The 15,916-nt window shown below is 40.8% G+C and overlaps 1 protein-coding gene across 2 annotated transcripts in view; it reads left to right on the forward strand.

The window, feature by feature from the left end:
• The window catches only part of celsr3 (cadherin, EGF LAG seven-pass G-type receptor 3), a 127,609-nt gene that overhangs the window by 90,670 nt on the left and 21,023 nt on the right, over positions 1 to 15,916 (forward strand). For both annotated transcript variants that reach the window (XM_074644701.1, XM_074644703.1), the window contains 6 exons: positions 4,648 to 4,846; positions 8,365 to 8,556; positions 8,641 to 8,827; positions 10,097 to 10,264; positions 10,976 to 11,102; positions 12,592 to 12,798. In XM_074644701.1, coding sequence (XP_074500802.1) covers positions 4,648 to 4,846; positions 8,365 to 8,556; positions 8,641 to 8,827; positions 10,097 to 10,264; positions 10,976 to 11,102; positions 12,592 to 12,798 — 1,080 coding nt within the window. The remainder of the gene's footprint in view (positions 1 to 4,647; positions 4,847 to 8,364; positions 8,557 to 8,640; positions 8,828 to 10,096; positions 10,265 to 10,975; positions 11,103 to 12,591; positions 12,799 to 15,916) is intronic.

Genomic DNA, 15,916 nt, shown 5'->3' on the forward strand with positions numbered 1-15,916 from the left:
GGACGCCTAGGACGCCACCTTCTGGGGGGCGCTGGTCGCCCTCTAAACAATAAAAAATAAATTAAAAAATAAATTAAAAATCAAAAAAAAAAAAATGTCGATTGGCGCCCTTCCTCACTTTCTGCATTGAGGTAACAAATGTACAAATAGATTAAGAAAGAAAGAAATACACTTTTCACTCCAATAACTCTCTTTCTCACACTTTTTCATCTGCCATAAATTGTGTAAATTGTAATGAAACTGACAAAATCCGAATTTTGCCTAAGGCACCCAAAGTGTTAGAGCCAGCCCTGGCTGTAGGGTGCGCATGCGAGCAGCATGGCGGCCCCCCAAAAGTGAAGCCAAAACATCTCGATCGCCCCCTGGTGGCTGGCTGTTAGTTTAGGAAGTGCTTGATTTGATATGCAGTGGAGTTATCTTTGAGCGGAATATTTTAAATGTCGATATCGCAGTCGATCGTGCTCATTTAATTGTGGGAAGCCAAAATCGTGACTCATTAAATAAAATCTAATTAATAACCAATGATGAATTACTTTTTTGTTGTATAACTCATTCACAACCAATCTTAAAGGTACCGTTGATAACTTTGGACAGCCTGATGGTGACACCAGTATCAAACTCATTTATCTGTTTTGTTCACACTAACTGGCACCTTAATTACTGAGGACATGAAGATACCACATGATAGCAATTTCGTTTTACTATTGGCTCACAAGCCTTGTTAGAAGTTGGAACCGAACATCTGATATCTTCCACAGAGATAAACAAAACATTAATTTTGGACCCGTCAAAACTTTTTAAATGATTAATTTACAGTCATAAGAATTTTTTTGAGGAAAAGCCTTACTTTTATTTGGCACCTTTCTAAAGGCTCTGTGTATGTATTCTTTTTCAAAAGTGATTCATCTACATAAAAATCGTATAAATAAAACCTGAAAATGAACATGAACATGTTGTTGGGGCACTCAAAAAGCACCACAGTTGGAGCCTCATGCCGAACACAGAGCATTGCTTCATGTGATCAATACATCATCTCTGGCTAACAAGGACAGTTGCTATAGCAACACAGCGGTAGCATTAATGGCATCCTATAGTGAGTGAAATGAAAACCTTTTCCTGTCTGACATTTCACTTTCCTACCTCACCTGACAGTGAATCCGAAATATGGCCATTAGGGTTTAACGTTTGGTTTGCTGGTTTACAGCAGCAATATGTTGCCACAATAGGGCAGTTAGGATTTTTATTGTCATTTCGCAGTTTCCGAGAAAATCGAAACCTGAACTCGCCTCACTTGTAACCTCAACCTCTGGCTCTTAAACAGTCGTGCTGCCCACATCGCATCATCTTCAGTTAATGAGGCGGCTCTGGGTTACCCTGGCATCGCTGAAGTGGAGCTGCAGACAGCCCATTTTTTTTTCTCACCAATAATAGAAAAAATATATATCTGCTAATACTTGACACCTCACTTTAATCAGCCGCTATTAGGCCAGGCGGACAGGTAATGTAGAACACAGTTACTATAGTAACAGAGCCCAGTGGCTGCAGGAGAAGCAAAGGAAGGCAGAGAGGGAATAAAGAGTTTTTTACATCAGGAATGTAGCGACTATCGGAGGAAGAAATCTTTCATGTTCAAGCTGTGATTGGATCCATCTGGAGACTACTGCACCTCCAGATACAGTAGGGCTCATGTCTCATTAAATGCACGGCAAGAATGTGCCAAATGTGGGAGAGAAATTCAGACATTATACCTTATAATATTCATTAAAACATGTCACCGATGCACTGCACAATGGTCCTAACAGGGTGGTAATGTAATTGTCCCTCATAGTGGGCAGCATACATGAAGGGTGAGAAGAGAAGGGAGTTCCATTTAAAGAACATTTTGAAAATATATAATAACTTGTTCTAAATAGTTTGGATATGACAACGTGTTGCCCATACGTATAATCTGTTTGTTGAAGCATTATCTTCCAACCTGTCATCCATGCTGCCTCTCCTGCAGCCTTTGTGTGCCCTGCGCCTCCTTCTCCTCCTGTAATCCTGTCATCTGCTGCCTCTTTAAAACCCGTCACATCTTTGTCCTTTTGTCAGCCTCCATTGTTTTTCACCCATTGTCTTTTCAATAGATAAATACAGGCCATATGAGCTCTTGCAGTGTACAGGCTGATTGGGGTGTGGAGCTTAAGATTCGCCATTACGTATTTCATAATGAAGTATTGGCTTATTTTCAATCTTAGTAATGTATTTGACCACATGGTCAAAGGGAAGCCATTAACTGTGCATATTTAATGTGCTTTTTAACCCTAAGAGACCAAACAAATGGTCTCACTATATGAAATGGCTACTATGGAGACTAACATCATCACACATGAATACAGTTAGGCTCATTGGATCCACAAGAGTCTCAGCTTTCTGGTGAAACCTAATTTATGTGATTCTAAGACTGTTTAGGGGCCCCAATATGGAGAAATATTCATATACTGCATGCAAAAAAATGCATTGTTTTTGCCCCAAACTGCATGTGATTATCATAAAGTGAGCATGTCTGTAAAGGGGCGACTCGTGGGTACCCATAGAACCCATTTTCATTCACATATCTTGAGATCAGAGGTCAAGGGACCCTTTTTAAAATTGCCATGCCACTTTGCCTCGCCCAAATTTAGCCTAACTTTGGAGCGTTATTTAGCCTCCTTCGTGAAAGAAAGACCGTAAAGTTGGTTAGGAACGCTGTCGATCCCCTGGGAGGAAGAATGGGTGCATGTTTGTTATAAAAAAATATTTATTTCTAGCGGTTTTTGACCTTCTTTAAGTTGTAACAAATCAGTCCAAAAACTTGGATTAGATCTTTAAGCATTTGTCCGTTGTGATCATCCATTTTGTCCCGTAATGTGTCTCCATCGCTTTTCCCCGCTCACATTTTCCATCTCATCCCATCTCTGTCTATTAGTTTGGTTTTTCTTGTCCACCTTTCTCTCTGTTTCCTGCAGCTCTGAACCAAGATTAAGCCTTTTCTTCTCTCTCTCATTCTCTTTCGCCTTTATCCACAATCCCTGCTTCTGACTCTCTCTCTCTACATTTCATTACGTTCTTCCTATACTGCGCCGTATATTGTTTTCCTTGTTTGGCTGGGTTTCTTGTGTGTTTTTTTCTCCCCTGAGCATTATGTGAGACTGCAGTGCTTTTATTGGGTCTGGTGCAGTCAGACTGGAAGGAATCAGATTTAGCACTTTTCCTCTCCCTCTCTCTTTTTCTCTCTCTGTCTCTTGATCTCTGATATGCCTCTTTGTTTGTTCAGATCATTTTGCAAGGCTGTGCAGTCTAGACTATCTATAACAGGTTTCCATCCAGAGTCATAAAAAGCATGGAAATGGAGGCACTGTGCATAAAAGGCAACATCACTGCAGTAAAACGTATCTATAATTGGGTATGAGACTTGTTTGAATGTTGTTTTTTTAGCTCTGATAACAATTTTTGACCATGTTCTCGTTGTCGTGGTCCCGGTCAGAGCAGCCCGACAGAAGCCTTGACAATGAGGGTTACATTACATCAGATTTCTTGTCTCCTCGACCAGAATCAGTCACAAACTCAAGTTCCGACTTTCTCCTTTTTCTACACCCTCTATTAGGCTTCACTAGCCGTGTTTCCATTCACATATTTTTAAGTAAAAGCTGTGTGGAAACAACAAAATTCAGTAAAACTCCCTCAATTGCACAGAAATGTTTTTACGCTCTCTTGAAGTGTTTTTTACCTTTGCCGAAAAACAGTAGATGCACTAAATGGATTAAGTAAACGCCTTTGCTGAATAAATTCTGATGTAGCAAACATTTAACTCACATGACTGATCAGCCGTTTCCGCTGTCCCAGATATTTTCATAACGTGCGAATGTTTGTCTTCTGGACACCGTGAATCGTGCCAAATACTGGTTGACATGAAAGAACAATTAAAACTTGCCCAATTGAAAGAAAGACCTCCATTTTTCTCTCGTACATGGTTAGATGGCCAAGCTGACTTGTTTTGTTTCCGGCTCGCAACCTCTTCTGCTACTCTGTTTACTGGCTTTTTAAAGCCTTGCGTAGCCTATAGTGCCGACTTCTGGCCAAACTACGCTGTAGCCGAGTTTATTCACTCCAAACCAGTTGATGAAAGAACGCCTAATTTGCATTTCTGTTTTGCGACATTTCAAAAGTTTGCCAAAAATTCACCTGAAAATTTAATTAGAGCCAAGGACGTCATCTTGGGCTTTGGGAAATACTGATATTGATAATTTTTCACCATTTTCTGACATTTTATAGACCGAACAACTAATCGATTAATCGAGAAAATAATCCACAAATTAGTCGACAAGGAAAAAATCGTTAGTCGCAGCTCTAAATTGAATGGAAACGTGGCTACTGTCTGCATCCTCAGAGTCTTTGGATAGTCTTAGCTGTTCCCCTTTCTTCATATCTTCTATCTCTCTTTCCCTTTCCTGATCCAGGATGTTGATACATTTATTATTTATATCTTATTGTTTCTATCTTTGTCTCAAATACATAAGCCCATCATGTGGTCTCTGGCTCCTCAGAAATGATCGACAGAAGCTCCTACTGAAAAGCAGCAGTCTATTTCTTTCTTTTACTAATCGTTCGTCTTCCTGTTGCTTGCAGAACATTGTGCGGGGCTGCAGTGTGCTGTTGGGTCCTGGTACCTCCGGACTTTGGCGGGCTCTCGCTCAGAGTCAGAACCACATCCCGGGAGGCGGTCCGGCCGAGCTGACGGACCTGCTGGAGCAGTACGCCCAGAATCTGGCCCAGAACATGAAGCTCACCTACCTCAACCCTGTGGCGCTGGTTGCTCCAAACCTAGGTGAGTTCACAATGACTACACACACACAGTCACAGATATTCAGACATAATACAATAGCTAATCACTAGACAGACCCAATAAAAGAGACTAAGACAGCAATAAAATCTTAATCTCTACAGACGATTTGCAGCGGTTTTCTCATAATGCTGTGAATCACTGCTGTGAAATCAGCTAGAATGAGTCATTGTAAAGCGGGAGATGAACAGCGCTAATGCAAATGATGATGGCAGCAGCACACAGAGATGAATTTCACACTCCCACACACACACACACACAGAGCAGCTAATGCTTCCAACACGCACACAAACCCTGAAGCGCTGTAGCACCGGCTGGCATACATCCTTTAGATTTACAGATGCCAAACACACACGCACACACTAGTACAAGCACAGACACACTGATTGACTGGAGTATAACATCACTGAACACCTAGGCTCATAAAACTCTCACTTTTTTTAGCATTTACTGTAAATGAAAAGTGTGTTAGATAACTCACACCAGCTGTGTCTCCTAAAAATTACTTTCCCATACAACTAAACTGCATTCTCAATTACGTTTGGGAAGGAAGCGTGTTTTGTCGTGGATTACGTTTGTCTTTGAGGCATCACAAATATGTTTGGAAGTCCGCAGACGGCCACAGCAAGTGACGTAGTGTAACGAGCGACGCAAAGAGCAGGTGATGTAGTATATCGAGCGACTGTTATAGAAAGTTATGTGGTATAATAAGAAGTGAGAAAGTCTACTACTGGCGGCTGGGAGTGGTGGTGGATGGGTCAAACATACACAGGACTTTCCCCCCAGGAGACCGCTGTTCGTGTCCCGTGTGAAACATAGTAATTTTAAGCCAAACATAATGTGTTTTTACTAGGGCTGTCAATCGATGATTGTCCATAGTGAATCGTGATTAATCGCACATTTTTCATCTGTTCAAAATGTACCTTAAAGGGAGATTTGTCAAGTATTTAATACTCTTATCAACATGGGAGTGGGCAAATAGACTTGCTTTATGCAAATGTATGTATATATTTATTATTGGAAATCAATTAACAACACAAAACAATGAGAAATATTGTCCAGAAACCCTCACAGGTACTGCATTTAGCATACAAAATATGCTCAAATCATAACATGGCAAACTGCAGCCCAACAGGCAACAACAGCTGTCAGTGTGTCAGGGTGCTGACTTGACTATGACTTGACCCAAACTGCATGTGATTATCATAAAGTGGGCATGTCTGTAAAGGGGAGACTCGTGGGTACCCATACAACCCATTTTCATTCACATATCTTGAGGTCAGAGGTCACGAGACCCCTTTGAAAATGGCCATGCCAGTTTTTAAATGAAAAGTGGGTTAGATAACTCTCTCTCTCTCGCACACACACACACACACACACACACACACACACACACACACACACACACACACAGACACACATACACACTCCCTTCCATCTGCAGGTTTGGCCATGTGCCCTGTGTCATTTAGTTTCTGGCATTCTGTCACTTGTACATTTTGCTCTTCTCCACATTTTTCCGTCACTTTAGCAGTGTTAAAAATACTGTTAAATAATCTGTGCCACATCCTACATCAACAACAACAAGAGGTGTTGAAATAAGCAACAGCAGCAGCTCTGACAGGGATGAAGCCAGACAATGAATTTCACACTCAGTTAATGCTCTTAGCTACACACACACACTGATTGAATTACTTTAAAATACCATCCACCCAAAACTCATGAAAGTTACCAACTAGTGAATCTTGCCTCACCAGCTTCTTCTTCCAGTGGTAACACAGTTAATCCCAGAGCTGAAGAAAATATAGGCTTACCTGTCTTGGCCGACATGAACTACCTGCTTTTATTTCTTTTCTGTGAGACTCTCATCTCTCTCTTACTTCCCCTTTGGAATACATCCAGGATGCTGTTAGATAATCTTAAACTGACAGCGTGATGCAGGCGGGGAGCGTAGAATTAGCAGCAGTGAAAGCAGAAGGAATAAGAAATGCAGCCAACGCTGAATTTCACACTCCAACACACACAAACACAGACAGCTAATGCTCTCAGCCAAATGGGATAGAATGAATAACATGGGGAAAGGATATGGATGAATCTGACACACACCCATCTGTTAGCTTCCTAATGTATGAGTTTCCTAATAAGTTTTTTTTTTCTTGTTGTTTTTGGTCATTAAAATGCCAAATCTTCAATTTTATTTTTACCAACAAACCATTTGTTTCTCCATCAAAAATGATCATTACAGACTTTTTGATATCATAAAACCAGACACTCTTTCTCCTCACACACACACAGTCTGTTCTATTGAGTGATCTCTCTGCTCTCTCAGTATTGAGTGCTGTTCCACTTCTGTTTGCTTGGTCAAGTGTTCACTCATTATTGAACACTCCACATTGACTATGCACTTCCTATTCGCCACCTCATTTCCCATAATACGACAGTTCCACTTCTCCATGGTGTATGTGTGTGTATGTGTGTGTGTGTGTTTATGGATTTTGAATTGGCTCTTTACACCAAATCCACAGAGAATAAATCGGTTTATTGACACAGGCAGTTCTGGTTTCCCCTTAAATTATATGTAAAAAGGGGAAATTAGTTGTATTTTTCAGTTAAAAAGAGGAAAATTACACCGAAAATCAAGTTATTTTATTGTAGTGATTTCCAGGAACAATTAGAAAATGGTGTGTATGGCTACGGTTTAATTTTTCACCAGCTGATGATTCGGGAGGTTTCAAATGTGCTGTTGGAGGTTGCAGGTTTAGCATCATTAAATTATTACCACTTTAATTTAGAGACATTAAGTCGATTACTGTCAGTCTGTAGTGGCGTCTACGCAGCAGTTTACTTTGACTGCCATGTGGTCAGACATGGCAAAAAATCGGCTTCAATGCTTAACGGCACAAAACAGGATGAAAGTGTTTTTAGTAATGCTTTTAAGTACTATCCTATGAGATATGTTTTTGTGTCATGACACTCTTTTGAGTTGTGATGCTTTCAAATTCCTGATAAAAAATCACATCAAATCAAACAAAGACAGATTATCTTTCAAACATTTCATGATGCTTTGACCGGCTTCTTAGCTGAGACTTGCGGTGTACAGTACAGTATGTTGTTGTTGAATGCTACCAAGATAATCATTTTTTTATCTTTGTTAAAATGATAAAGTGCTCAACTGTACTGTCCCGTACAGTAATAGATAGTCATTTATCTTACAATATGGATCAATAACTTAATAAACTCCTCTATGAGGAAAAAATTTTTACCGTTGGAATAGAGGCTAGCTTCATAAAGGGGGCAGGACTTTGGCTCTCTATATACTCTTTACAACAGGAAGCAAATGGAGCAAGAAATACTCCTAACGCTGCCTGTGGTGTGAGATATCTCATTTTAACAAGTCACATTATTTTATGTATATTATAAATATGTATGTATACTGCACATCAACAAACCCCTGCCTAAGTTGTGTGTTCATGTGTTTTTACTGCTGCCTGTTTGTTTGTCAGTCATGAACCTGGACCGCGTGGAGAACCAGACCCACGTGCGGCGGCGTTTCCCACGTTACCACACCACCCTGTTTCGCGGCCAGGCTTTGTGGGATCCTAACACCCACGTGATACTGCCCCCTGCTGCCCTTGTGCCACAGCGACAGCAACAACAACACAACTGGAAGGAGAAGGAGCGAACAGAGAAAGAGCGTAAGAACTAACAGAATTAAAGGCTTGAGATTATAAGTGTCTGAATATACTGAGTACGTATTCACACAGACTTCTCCATTTCAGCCCCGGCCCCTCAGAACGCTGCTTCCGCCCCTGTCAGTATCTCAGCCAATCAGACGGGAGAATACACTGCAGCCAGACGCACTGTTTCGATGCCAGAGCCGCCCATCACCATCGTCATCTTGCTGATCTATCGCAGTCTGGGCAGCGCCCTCCCTCCCAAGTACCACACAGACCGACGAGGAGTGAGGTGGGAATCAATCACACTTAGAACAATAAAAATCTGATTACAGCAGAAAGGAAGGAAACATGCTGGATATAGAAATATGAATTACCCATCTTTTATTCAGTAGCAAACCAGAATGTCTTTTATAGAACAGGAGCATCACATCATTAGAAGCACATTATCTTTAATTATAACCAGCAATTAAAAAAAATGATAAATCCAAAAATAATAATAAAGGCCAATAATCGTTTTGCCTATGAAATGTGAGGAAAAAAACAGGGAAAATGCCAAGGTGACATCTTCAAATTACTCATTTTGTCCAACTAACCCCCAAAGATATTCTATTTACAATGATGCAGAATGAAACAGACAAAAAAACAGCAAATCCTCACATTTGAGAAGCAGGAATTAGAAATGTTTGGCATTTTTGCTTGATGAATATTTTAACTAAATGATTAATGGACCTTTTTCACAGATGACATTTTGACTTGTCATTAAAGGACTAGCACAGGTAAAATTGATAACAGCATGCACAAAACCAGCTATCATTAACAAAAAAAAACAACAGTTCAAAAAAATATATTGACGTTAGGGCTGAGGAATATGGCCAAAATCTTCTATCACAATAACGGTCATTTCATATCTCGATAGCGATATATATCACGATATAGCATGTTTTCTGGTAATTTAATAAATAAATAGTCTATATTAAATAACCTAAAGCCTATTTTTGCATACTCCTGTGTGAATTAAATACTTGACAAATGAAAAGTACTGCGTATTTTCTCATTTTAAGAACCTGAGAGCTAAATTATCAGAACAGTTTTAAGTGAAATTACAGAGAAAAATAAAAACAAATACATATAGGCCTGTTGACGTGCAAATTAATGGGTATGAAAACAACGCCCCCGGTGTGTAAAGGCCTTAAGACATGTCAAAATGTCTGCTGTGAAAAAGGTCTTTTGACGATCAGAATTCTAGTCAATTAATTTTCTGTCAGTAGATTTATAGGTTAATAGACTCTTCAGCTTTGCTTCAGCATCATTTGACCTCTCCTCCCATCCCTCTCCCCCGCTGCTCTTCCTCACCTCCGGGCTTAATTACAAAGTAACAAACTGACCAGTTTTCAGTAGATGTCAATAAACAGTCATTTAAGTCTTCTCTAGTAAACCGAACTTGTTCCTCTCTGCTCATCTTTTTTTTTTTACCGTCCTAACCAGGACATCAAACTCTGCTTCCTGTCTTATCAAGTAGAGACGTACGGTAACTCCGCTCTCTCTCTCTCTCCCTCAGGCTTCCCAGACACCCGGTAATGAACTCCCCGGTGGTCAGTATCTCTGTCTACAACAACCAGACGTTTGTGGGAGGACACCTGGACCAGCCCATCCTGCTCGAGTTCAAGCTGCTGGAGACGGCCAATCGCAGCAAACCACTGTGTGTTCAGTGGAACCACAGCAACCAGTGAGTACAGATTACACTGGTTCATGTATTCCTAGACACACACACACACACACACACACACACACATACACATACAGTACATTAGGGCTAGGTATTGTCAGTTACCTTGTGGTAGTATATGATGCTTCACACTGTATTGATACAGTGGGAGTGGACAAATATGCTGCTTTATGCAAATGTATGTATATATTTATTATTGGAAATCATTTAACAACATAGATCAATGACAAATATTGTCCAGAAACCCTCACAGGTACTGCATTTAGCATAAAAACATATACTCAAATCATAACATGGTAAACTTAAGCCCAGCAGTCAACAACAGCTGTCAATGTGCTGACTTGACTATTACTTGCTCCCTAATTGCATGTGATTATCATAAAGTGAGCATGTCTGTAAAGGGGAGACTCGGAGCTAGTATGACGTAGTTGATGCCAATAGATTCCTTAGGTTTTCTAGTTTCATGAGATGCCGGTATCTTCACGCTAGCTTTAAAATTGAGCCGACTACAAGGTAAAAAACACAAGTTGTGTTAATGCGTTAAAGAAATTTGTGGCGTTAAAACAAATTTGCGTTAACTCATAATTATCGCGTTAACTTTGACACATAATACAAACACTTATTTTTTCAAATAGGATACAGTTAATCTTTGTGTCTTCACATCCTTGAACATTTGACCTTTTATTATAAACCCTCTCTCTCTCTCTGCAGGTATGAGATAGGAGGCTGTTGGACAGTCAGGGACTGTATGGTGGTGTTCAGGAACACCTCTCATGTCCGCTGTCAGTGCCAGAGACTGGGCACCTTCGGCGTGCTGATGGACAGTTCACACAGAGAGGTTAGTGATCTGTCAGTGGAGAACTACCCACTGATATATGGCCCACATATTTATAAATCATTTCATTCATATTCCTCTTTATCATATGAGGCATGTGGTGGATTCATTTAACATTTCATAACCAGTGATCCTGCTGTGTGAACATACACACCAGTTTTCACCAGTGTGTCGGGTTTCCTTCTTTCATTTGAACATCTCAGCTGGTAATTGCTAGATTTCGTCGGTGTAAAAGTTTGAAATCCCAGAGAATTAAATCCTGCCTGACATCCTGGAGGCTGGAGGAATCCTTGTTACAACTCTAGAAGATTTTCACAGTTTAATGCAAACCCCCTGCCCATCGTACGTAGCCCAGCATACTAAGTGATGATGTATCAGACCTGACGTTTGAGATGGGACTTGTGGAATCAGAAACCACATGTCTTATGATTCATTTAAGTTGTGAATTTCTTCAAATATGTATAATTACATTGAATTATTAAGCACTTCAATAAGATGTTTATTCATCATCATTAGTCCAGAGAAATGAGAAGAGGAGTGTCTCATTTCCATTCACTAGCTGTAGATGTGCCCAGATATATAGGTCTGCTAGCCTGCTTGGTCTGTTGTTTGATTCATCTGCTTCCTTTTATTTTCTCTTTGAAATGATTTGAGACCTGTTTGTAATAAAGGCGTATGAAATTGCTTTGCTAAACAGGATCGCCTGTTTGCCCGGGGCTAGTTAAATCCCACATCAGGTTACTAAATATAGCAACTCACTTGCCCGATCGGACAGGGGGTGAAAAATAATTAAACACATTGTTATTATCTGGAGCTGAAGTAGCTAAGGAGGGAGCCATCTCGCACATGCACAGTACCGATCGGGCACTCCCGAGAAAATGGCAGTGGTTTAAGACAAAGTTTATGAGCTGGATTAACCTGCAAACAGGAGTTTAGCTCGGTGGAGTTAGAGGATGTGGGCGAAACTCCAGATTAATTTACTTAAATAAAGATTAAACATGGTAATTAACTTTAGTCTTTGTTGTTGTTACATAACCACTGATTGATAAAACAATTTATATAGGGGCCAGTAAAAATTTACTTTGGGCAAGTAGATTTCTGAAGAAACATTAACGTTGAACCCTGTTGAACACAGAGGTCCTTTGTTTCTCTCAATCCTTTGGAAGACTTTAATACTTAGCATTTCAAACCAGCCGGTATTCTGTGCAGTTAGACAACATTACATTTCATGGTGCAGCTTTAATTTCTTCTTTTAATTTCATCAAGCTTACTTGCTTTCCAAATAATTTAACATCTCTGATATAGATTCATCTCTTTGCCTTATTTCACCTTGTGGTTTTTAATCCCTGTGTCTGCCTTGCCTTCCCATTTTTAATGTTTTCCTCACATCTCTCTCTACTACTACTCCCCTCCTTTCCTCTGCTCTTTCTCTCCATCTACACCCTCTGAAATGATATAAATTCATCTCTCTCCCTTCTCTCTCTTTGAGCAGCAGCTGGAGGGGGATCTGGAGACGCTGGCCCTAGTCACATACTCCTCCCTGTGCGTCTCCATGCTGGCCCTCCTCCTCACCGTCCTGGTGCTCTCCTGCCTCCGGGGCCTCAAGTCCAACACCAGAAGCATCCATTCAAACACAGCGGCGGCCATGTTTTTGTCGGAGCTGGTGTTTCTGCTCGGGGTCAATCAGACGGAGCAGCAGGTAGATACTGATGGGGGGTTGTGTTTCTGTAGTTTGTTCTGTAATGTCTTTGGCTTGCCTTCCTCTTTTTCCCTTCATATCACTGCCCCTCCAGTTCCCAACTTGCAGCGTTGTGAATGAGCAAACATTTGATTTTGGCCTCAAAATTGTCTAATTTTTAACCACATTTTGCAGATTTGAAGGTGTACTCACCTCCAAATTGTGGCCAGTAGTTGAAAACTGCCTTCTTGCTTTATACTGAACGTTATACATTCACCGGTCACTTTATTAGGTACAAGGTGTACCTAATAAAGTGGCCGGTGCTAGTACCGGGTGGTCTTCTGCTGCTGTAGCCCATCTGCTTCAAGGTTGGACGTGTTGTGCGTTCAGAGATAGTATTCTGCATACCTTGGTTGTAACGAGTGGTTATTTGAGTTACTGTTGCCTTTCTATCATCTCGAACCACTCTGCCCATTCTCCTCTGAACTCTGACGTCAATAAGGCATTTTCGTCCACACAACTGCCGCTCACTGGATATTTTCTCTTTTTCGGACCATTCTCTGTAAACCTTAGAGATGATTGTGTGTGAAAATCCCAGTAGATCAGCAGTTTTTGAAATACTCAGACCAGCCCGTCTGGCACCAACAACCATGCCACATTCAAAGTCACTTAAATCCCCTTTCTTCCCCATTCTGATGCTCGGTTTGAATTTCAGCAAGTCGTCTTCACCACGTCTAGATGCCTAAATGCATTGAGTTGCTGCCATGTGATTGGCTGATTAGCTATTTGTGTTAACAAGCAATTGAACAGGTGTGCCTAATAAAGTGGCCGGTGAGTGTATATCCCTCTTCCCTGGTGCAGCTCTAAAGGATATATCAAGACATCTCTGTCTTTTTACCTTTCTGTATCGCTCAGTCTTGCTCACTTTGTGCCTCTCTACATCACATATGTGTGTTTTTTGCTGCTTCTTTTACTGTAAGTCATCTTCCTATAGAGAGGCGAAGTCCTGCCCCTTCCAGTGGACCACCATGGGACATTACTTCAGAAAAAATATGTGCTTTGGTAACAGCGAGAGACAAATATTTGTTTTGATCCCTTTTGAATTGTGCCATGAATCACACATATGATGTTTGTCAATTTAAAAGATCATTTTGCAAGTCAAGAAGTATCAGACTGTGAAAATACGTAATTAGAAAGACTACACACCCAAAAGTCGCATGCCTGTGTGTTTCGTACTAGGATGTACTCACACCAGTAACAGGTCTGACTCATTCTTTCACTTCCCAGCTGATAAAAAGACCAGAAGTCACTGGATAAAACACATCAGGTCAGATAAAGTTACCTTTGTGCGTGGAACATAGCTAAGTTAGCTAGCTAGCTAGTGATGGTGACGTATATTGTGTGAGACAAGAGATGTATTTCACTGAGCGGTTTCACACAAAACTAAATGATACTACGACAAACTGCGATTTTCTTGACTTGCCAAATGATGTTTTAAATTGACAAACATCATATGTGTGATTCGTGCCACAATTCAAACTGTATAAAAAAATTATTCGTCTTTCGTCGTTGTCTATCGTACTTATTCTTTCCAAAATAAGGTCACTGGAAGGGGCGGGACTTCGCCTCTCTATTATGCTCAACACTTCCTACATTTTTCCTCCTCCCCTGTCCTTGTTCTCTTGTTTCCTTCCTCTCTCCTGACCACTTTCGCTTTCTGTTTTATTACATCACAAATATGTGTGTGTGTGTGTGGGTGTATGTGTGTTCATGTGTGTTTAAAGAGTAGCCAGTCTTGTACAGAAGGTTCTGCAAATATGTGCTCACTCAGCATGAAATCCAATTAATTAAGCTGTAACCCCCACACAGTCGACTGCACGGCTCTTACAGTGCGACTGGTTACTTCTAGCCGAACAATATGTTCTCTAATTCATGTGCATCATGCTTGGGAGAGCATGTTAGTGCTCGCAGCGGTCCTGTGTGTTTGTGTGCACACTTGGTTTTAGTCTTCCTATCTTTTAGTGTGTAACTTGTGTTGGGATTCCTGTGTGTGAGTGTGAAATTCATCGTCTGGCTGTATTCTTGCCAAGACTGCTGCTGTTTGTGTGTGTCGTCTCTGGCTGTGTTGTTAGGAATCTATACTGAGCTTCTTTTAACTTTAAATTCTGGGACGTACAAGTCTGCTCTCCTTATCTTAAAGATGTAGAGCGCTCAGCTGTAGTATTTGCTGAGTGAAGTATTTTTCTTTTGTCGTAAGAGTCCATGAAGGTTGAGAGAGAGTTTACATTTACATTTTAGGTGTTTACGACTGCAACAGCTTAGTGATGGCACAGTTTGTTTTCTTTGGTACGAACTGAAGTGGAAAAGTTTTCGACGCATTTCTATATATAATTTGTTGAGGTCATCATGTCACCAACATGAGCCTTTTGGTTATGAAAAGGGCTGCAGCTATCGATTATTTTAGTAATCGAGTATTCTACCATCTATAGTGGTTATTTGCATAAAAACACATAATTCAAAGTAGAATGGCGCTCGGAGAGCGCAGACCTCCGCCAAGCTGCCCGAGTACGATTGCCCCCCCTCTCCGTGCAGCTTGCGCCATCATCCACGTGTATTTTTGTTTATGTTGAGATCAGCTGTACGCAGCGGAGCAGCGTAAAACACTTCATTCAAACTGGACAGAAACAAAAAAAAGCTCACCTAAACCGTCGTCGTCACTCTTTCCAACAATCACCAAGTGTGCTTTGGTCAAACTCAACCGTAATTTCACTGAGTTTAATGTGAAAAAACAACGAATCTACAGGTGTCCCCCCCCTCCCTCCAGCCCCGCTCTCTCTCTGTCCCTCTCTCTGTAGGCAGAAGGAAAGAGGCAGGGTGACGCGTCAAGAACGCGTCATTAGTTACACTGCACATGTATTATAGCCTGTGGTGTTAATGCACAGGCTGAGCGGAGTCATTAAGTCATTTCTCGCAAAAAACTACATTTTACAAGATTACATTTGAACACATCATGATAATGTTATAATTTACCTTCGCCCAATGGTATTTTTACTGAATAGACCTTGGATGCATCATAATGTAACTCGGTGCAACCTCCGTTAACGTTAGCTGTTAGCTCCGTTAATTATGCTGCTCACCG

Source organism: Sebastes fasciatus, chromosome 8, assembly GCF_043250625.1.
Source record: "Sebastes fasciatus isolate fSebFas1 chromosome 8, fSebFas1.pri, whole genome shotgun sequence".
In the NCBI taxonomy this organism is placed as follows: Eukaryota; Metazoa; Chordata; class Actinopteri; order Perciformes; family Sebastidae; genus Sebastes; species Sebastes fasciatus.